The sequence below is a fragment of the Oryctolagus cuniculus genome, chromosome 5 (genome assembly GCF_964237555.1).
Source record: "Oryctolagus cuniculus chromosome 5, mOryCun1.1, whole genome shotgun sequence".
In the NCBI taxonomy this organism is placed as follows: Eukaryota; Metazoa; Chordata; class Mammalia; order Lagomorpha; family Leporidae; genus Oryctolagus; species Oryctolagus cuniculus.
Window position 1 is genome coordinate 154,287,802 of NC_091436.1, and position 7,767 is coordinate 154,295,568.

At 37.5% G+C, this 7,767-nt stretch overlaps 1 protein-coding gene across 1 annotated transcript; it reads right to left on the reverse strand.

Annotated features, from left to right (window-relative positions):
• Window positions 1–517: 517 nt before the first annotated feature.
• LOC108177326 (putative olfactory receptor 2W6) lies at window positions 518–1,450 on the reverse strand. The gene has a single exon (XM_017344803.2). It carries the CDS (start codon window positions 1,448–1,450, stop codon window positions 518–520), a length of 933 nt encoding a protein of 310 aa, XP_017200292.2.
• Between the last annotated feature and the right edge of the window lie 6,317 nt (window positions 1,451–7,767).

A 7,767-nucleotide genomic window follows, 5' to 3' on the forward strand; every position in this document is an offset into this window, starting at 1 on the left:
CAGAGAGGCTGCGATAGCAATAACATGTGAATGAAGTGGAATGACATTTATCTTAAATGTAAAAAGCATGGGAATAAAAAAGTCAATGTTGAATATAATTCCACAAGAAAATAGTGACTATTTATTTAAGAGTTTTTACATATAACTTTTATTAGATTTGCTAGATTTCATAATTCTATGAGGATACTTCAAAAAGTTCATTGAAAATTATCATTATCTTTTGATTTCATTTTCTGTGAATATTTGAAGTATCTGCACATACTTAGCTGTGGTTTCTGATTAGTCTTCGAGGTTTCAAATTCATGAACTGTGTTTTATTTATGCCTTTGTATCTGTGTCTTATTTTTTTCTCTATTATTTATAAATAAAGTTAGAAACTGCACCTAGTCAAATTCTGAGTGGTGAATAAATAAGTGGTTGTTGAATAAGTGAATTGATGCAGGTTCTGGTGATAAAGGCCAATAATATTTTTTACTCTCCACAGTTTAATTTATTTTTCCATATAATACGACTTTGCTTAACAGTTTTCAATCCCCAATAGAATCTTTACTGCACTTTTAACATCTTTGTTTCTTAAAGTGTAGATCAGAGGGTTTAAGCTGGGAGTGACAATTGTGTAAAAAAGAGTAAGGAATTTCCCTTCATTTTGATATGTGGTATTCTGTGGCCTCATGTACATATAAATAGCTGGTCCATAAAAGAGAGTTACGACTGTGAGGTGGGAACCACATGTATTGAGGATCTTTTGCCACCTTGAGGTTGACCTGATTCTTATTACAATGCGAGTGATGATTCCATATGAGATGAAAGTTAGTGATAGAGGCATTAGAAGAAATACTATTCCAAGAATAAAGGCAATAATTTCAATTACTTTTGAATAAACACAAGCCATCTTGATCAAGGCTGGCCCCTCACAGAGAAAATTATCCACTTTCCTGTGCCCACATCTTGGCAACTTCAAAGTCAGGGAACAGACAATTAAGGCACTGCCAAGACCAGCCATCCAGGCAGTCAGCACCATCCTCTGGCATAGCTGAGGGTGCATGATTACTGTGTAGTGAAGAGGTTGACAGACAGCAGCATAGCGGTCATAGGCCATCACAGCCAAGAGAAGACTTTCTGTGGCTGCAAAGACAAGGGCAAAGAAGAACTGGAGTACACACCCTCCATATGTAATAGATTTCTTTGGACCCCATAGATTTACCAGCATCTGGGGGATAATGCTGGTTGCATAACAGAGGTCCAGAAAAGACAGATTGGATAAGAAGAAATACATGGGAGTATGGAGCTGGGCATCCAGATAAGACACAAGAATGATGGTTGTGTTTCCTACCAAAGTCACGACATAGAAGATGAAGACAACTGCAGAGATGATGCGTTCTAACTGTGGTTGGTCAGAAAACCCCAGAAGGATGAAGTCTGTCTCAGAACTTCCATTGCTTGTTTCCATCGCTTCTTTTGAAAGGCTGAGGAATAACACCCTGTTAACCAGTGTAAGTGTCAGACTTAGGTAGAAATGAAAATTTCTGAAGTGCGTCATGAGTATCCAGAACTGACTTGTCTGCCTGCTTTCCACATTTGGAAGATATCTCGAATTTTCCTCTGTCAGTTCTTGTAACCTTTTCATGTTTAGTTTTACCCAAGTGAATCTATAATAACATGCTAAACCCAACAATACTGAATTGTACTCATTGAAAATGGTGAAATGTTACATCAGCACACATGGTTCTATATATTTTCTGGTTTTTTTTTTGACAGGCAGAGTGGACACAGAGAGAGAGAGAGAGACAGAGAGTAAGGTCTCCCTTTGCTGTTGGTTCACCCTCCAATGGCTGCCACGGCCGGCGCGCTGCGGCCGGCACATTGTGCTGATCCAATGGCTTGAGCCAGGTGCTTCTCCTGGTCTCCCATGGGGTGCAGGGCCCATCCTCCACTGCACTCCTTGGCCACAGCAGAGAGCTGGCCTGGAAGAGGGGCAACCGGGACAGAATCCGGTGCCCTGACAGGGACTAGATCCTGGTGTGCCAGTGCCGCAAGGCGGAGGATTAGCCTAGTGAGCCGCAGCGCCGGCCGGTTCTATATATTTTCATTAAGTAATAAAGGTATATACTTAATTATCAAATTTTTTAAAATGGGTAGATACTTTCAAGATACCTTGAAATTATGACATAAATGTCACCTGATATGATAAAACCCCTTTATCAAAGGAGCTGAGCTTGACCAAAAAAAAGGTAAATGAAATATTTTCTTGGCATAAGCTCAAGACTTTGGTAGCAGAGTCATTCTCCATCTTCACTTTCAAATATTCACATCCCATCTGTTGCAATCACAATCACAACCACCACCTCGTTGTTTCTCCTCCTGTTTTTTCAATCACCTCAACACTGCATGCACTGTTCCTGCTATATCTATTCTAGCAATCCCTACTTCACTGCCTCTTTTTGAGTTTGTTTTCCTATTATTTCTTATCTGTACATGCATTTGCTTACATATACAGATGCTATATATTTTTAAAGTACCTTTAATAACTGATATTACATCATCTAAATGGTCCCATGGAGTTGATGCAGAGTTAAAAACTGAACTACTGTCACAGCCATTTGGCCACCACATACATGTAGTGACATTCTGTGTCAGCTTCTACTCACCTGGCCGTTCAGCAGAATTATCCAGGCAGCTAATTCAAACAACAAAGCATTCCTTAGATAACCAGTGAGTTGACTTTCCCATGGAATGTACCAATTACATGAGTGGATCTTCAGGTTGCTTCGAAACCCTTATGGAAAAACATCACCTCATTTCAACTCTAAAAGAATACAGACAAGGGATAAAAACTTTTAACAACCTCACTCTTTCTGATTATTGTATCATATTAAACAGATGCACTGTTTAATGTCTGAATTATGTTTTTACCAGATAATTCATGATCATATACTTCAGGTGCAGGGTACCTTACACTTACAATGACACTGGGCCATGCAATAATAGCTTTGTTTGTTGAAATTATCTGGTGAAATAATATGAAGATAAATGATTTTGAATATATAGTTGTTATAAGCACTTCAGCTAGAATATGAGTATTATAATCACAAGGATCTGTGATGATCAAGTAATGTGAGCAAGAGGTATAGTTTTTCTCAGTACAAAAATGTAAACTTAATTTTTTTTTATCTTTTATTTAATGAATATAAATTTCCAAAGTACGACTCATGGGTTACAATGGCTTCCCCCCCCATACCGTCCCTCCCACCCACAACCCTCCCCTTTCCCACTCCCTCTCCCCTTCCATTCACATCAAGATTCATTTTCGATTATCTTAATATACAGAAGATCAGCTTAGTATACCTTAAGTAAGGATTTCAACAGGTAAACTTAATTATTGAGTGTCCAGTTTTTACATAGTAGTAGTCAGCTACCAAGTGCAATTCTTGAGCACATTGTCAACTGCTCCAAAATTCCTGGCATCCAATTCAGGCTCCACCACTCAAAAGCTATGTTTCCTTGGGCAATTATTTAACCCAGGTTTGTATCCCAGGTACTTTAAATGTAAAATAAATGTAACAATATTGCCTTCCTCAAAGGGAGGTTGTGCATATTAATACTGGTGAAAGTACTTGAAACAGTGCTTGGTCCTATTTAGCTCAAAAAATAACAAGCTATATCCACCTACCTGCACATTGTTATTATTCTGTCTATATATTCTTTTCTCATTCTTCTTCTTTTTTACACAAGAGATTTTACCATGAAGGTCTAGAAGTAAATTGCAAAGTCGTAAAATTTTGCATAACTTTAAAATGCACAAACAGAATTCCACACACAAAAAAATGTACACAAACATGCATTTTGAGGTAGTGAGTCTTAGGGCCAGAGGAGGGCTTGAGAACCTGAAATACTTGGTATACAAATGCACTGGGTTCACTGCTTCATGTTGGGATGGTGTTAGAATTAAAAGGCCATGAATATGAAAGCTGAAATAGGCTTGAGTAGTCTGCATAGATGATTCCAGAGAACAGTCATGCAAAGCCTGTTTACATAAGGTTAGTGACAGAGAACTCAGTTTCACATGAAGCAGATTCTTTCCTTATTGACTCTCACTTGCTTACATTGAGTCCAGTGGTGCCACTTTGCAATATCCAGGCATTTGCTCTTTTCCTTTATTATGAATATAACAAAGACTACATCAGGTTAGTATGGCTTTGTTAAAAAAAACCCTCTGGGGGCTGGTGCTGTGGTGCAGTAGGCTAAGCCTTCGCCTGTGGTGCCGGCACCCAAATGGGCAGAGGCTCATGTTCCTGCTGCTCCTCTTCTGATCCAGCTCTCTGCGATAGCCTGGGAAAGCAATAGAAGATGGCCCAAATGCTTGGGCTCCTGCACCCATGTGGGAGACCTGGAAGAAGTTCCTGGCTCCTGGCTTCAACTATTTCAGGTCTGGCGTTTGTGGCCATCTGGAGAGTGAACCATGAGATGGAAGACCTTTCTCTCTATCTTTCTGTCTCTGTCTGCAACAATGCCTTAAATTAATAAATAAAATACTTAAAAAAAACCTTCAGTTTTCGTTTGATATAAAATAGAATAACAAATAGTAAATTTTAATAAATTTATGTGATTTTTTTATTACTATCATGTTAATCAAGAAATAGAACATTGCCAGCTGCTCCTGGTGCTTTTCTTTGTATCTCTGGTCACCCATTGTGAAGATATACTAGAGCTTATTTATTCTATCTAAAAATATTTTGGTACCTGTTTTCCAATATTCCCTGCCTCTCCTCCCCTACTCTTCCCATTTTCTACTAATCACAATTCTATGATTAGATTGTTTTTTTTTAAATCTTCTGTATATGAGAGCATGTGGTTACAAACACTCTGAATAAAGTAGGTATAAGAGGAATATAGCTCATCATGATAAAGGCTATCTATGACAAACTTACAGCCAACTTCATATGGAATCGGGAAAAGCTTAAAATCATTTCCTCTAAGACCTAAAGTAACGCAAATGTGTCCCTTCTTACCAGTCTGGAGATTTTAGCCAAAGTAGCTAGGGGAAAGAAAAAATAAAAGGTGTACTAATAGGATGGCAGAAAGTCAAATTATCCATGTTTATAGCTAATATGGTTCTGTAATTACAAAATCCAAAGATTCGATCCAAAGCCTGTTAAAATTGACACATGAAATGTTGCAAGATACAAAATTAACATAAAGGCTAGTAATATTTTTATACACTAATAATGATGTTACTGAGAAAGAAATCATGAAAGCATTCAAACTAAGAATAACTGTCAAACAAACAAACAAAAAGTCCTAGAAACAAATTTAGCCAAGAAGTAAAAGATTTCTATAATGAAATTTATAATACACAGATGAAAGATATTGAAGAAGACATTCAAAGGTAGAAGGACCTCTCGTGTTCATGAATTGGAAGACTTAGAATTAATAGTGTTAAAATTTTCAGAATACTGCAAATAATTTACAGATTTAATGCAATTCCTATCCAAATACCAATGGCATTCTTCACAGAACTGGGAAAAAATCCTAAAATTGCATGGAAACACAGAAGACTCCAAATAGCCAATGCAACCTTGAGCAAAATTTATAAGCCAGAGGCATCACAATACCAAGCCTCAGTGCATACTAAGCACTATACTAACTAAAGCAGCATGGTGCTGCTACATAGATCAATAGAACAGAAGAGAGATGCTAGAAATAAATCCATGCATCTACAGCCAACTGATTATCAGTGAAGATGCCAAAAGCATATATTGGAGAAAGGCAAGCTCTTCCATAGATTCTAATGAGAAAATTGGATTTGCAGAAATTTTAATCTCATACTATACAAAAATGACTTCAAAATGGATCAAAGTGGGCAGGAAAAGTGGCGCAGTGTGTTCAGCATCCACTTGGGATGCTCAGTTCTAGTTCCAGCTACTCTACTTCTGATCCAGTTCTGTGCTAATGAGCATGGGAAGCAGCAGTTGATTGCCCAGGCCATAGCAGCGAACTGGATGGGAAGGGGAGCACCCAGGACAGATGGGATGCCGGCATTGCAGGCGGTGGCTTTACCTGTTACACCACAGCACCGGCCCCTAAATCATTGTTACACACACACACACACACACACACACAGCTCCAAACACAACCTAATAGTGCTGTCATTCTTGCTTTTGATTTTGTAGCAGCAGTCACTGAATTGGAAATACAGATTGCAGGATGACACGCAGTGGTGTAGTATTTCCCAGCATCATTCAGTAAATAGTGTGAACCACCTGCTGGGACTTCTTCATAACTTGTCAAGGAAAGATGTGTGCAGCAAAGAGAATGTGGAGTGCACCGAGTGTGAAATTTGCTCTGTCTTAAAACTGAGCATGAGGATATTTTAGAAAATATGTTGTGAAGAGACTGCTTATCTCCGAGTGAAGACACTGTAGCTGATAACCTCCAGTTGGACACATACATGATCCACACTCCCAACTTTGAAGCAGAAGAAGGTAAACCTCTCCATTATTCATTAGGAGCTATGGAGTCTGGTGAGTGCATAGACTGTCTAGTTTTTCTTTATCCAACTGTTTCTACTGATAAGGGAGGGGAATTACCTGTTTTCATTTACCTGAGACACGAAGCTCTTGTTCTTTGAGCTGCAACAGAACCACTTTAACAGGGCTTTGACATTTCTCTTTCTCTATAAACCGTGGTCAGCAAACTGCACTGATTAACTACAGCTTGGTAAATTGTCGTGCTAACAGTGATGACATCTGCAAGGTTTGATAAAGCAACTAATTTAGTAACATTTGTATTGAGAAAATAACGTGGCTAAGTCAGAAATTGTACTTTATGTAATTTAATGATGTGAATCTATATACATGATTTTTTAATTTTATGTCTTTTAACATTTTTCATATTAATTTAAGCCTTAAGTACTATTCTTTTGATACTGTATTAATTTTAATTTAGCCGTGAATGTGATATTACCAAATAAGGCCTAGAGCACTGGATTGGATGGCAAAGAAGAGGCATAGTACACTTTAGTTGAAAATCAGTTTCCCTTTTCTCATAGTATGAACTCAAGTTCCCAATAATGTAGTGTAATTTCACATTTCACTTTCTTCAATGAAGTTTAAAGCAAATGAACCAGACATATTTAAATATAATTTAGATAAACATAATGATATGAAGAGAAAATTAGAGAAATAAAATTACAAAACTGTGCAGTTTTGTAAAAATTGTGTTAATTGGTGCTTTTCTAAATGAAGAGCAATATTTTTAATAGTCATACAAAGTCCAAGCAGAAAAAGACAATATTAAAAACTTAGCTCTGGATTCAAACTATCTGTGTTTTTTGGGACAACTGACCTCTGCTACACGTTACTCTGTGAACTTCAATAACGTACTTTACTTCAATAAGCTTCAGTATCTTTCTCTGTAAAAGTTATTTAAATAGCACCTGCTTATAGGTCAATGTGAGGAGCATTAGATGATACAGTAAATATAGAATATTCAGCATGTTGCTTTGTGCACAGAGAGCATTCAGTTACTTCAAAATCTACCAGCTTCCAAATCCTCTGTACTTTTTGAAATTTAATCCTCACTTCTGAGAATGAATCAATACATTGGCATTGTTGATGTGCCACATACCTTCCACATTTTTGTTTCCATGTTAGAATATCACCCATGCTACCTAGAATCTGTTTTCTACCCCATCTCTTACCCTGTTGGAAATGGCAAGGAGTACTTACCTGAAGGCAGAAAGATTACAGTGTATTTATATTTTTATGA

Coding starts and splice junctions, on each gene's coding strand:
- LOC108177326 (XM_017344803.2), bottom strand. CDS start 1,450: ATGGAAACAAGCAATGGAAGTTCTGAGACAGACTTCATCCTTCTGGGG.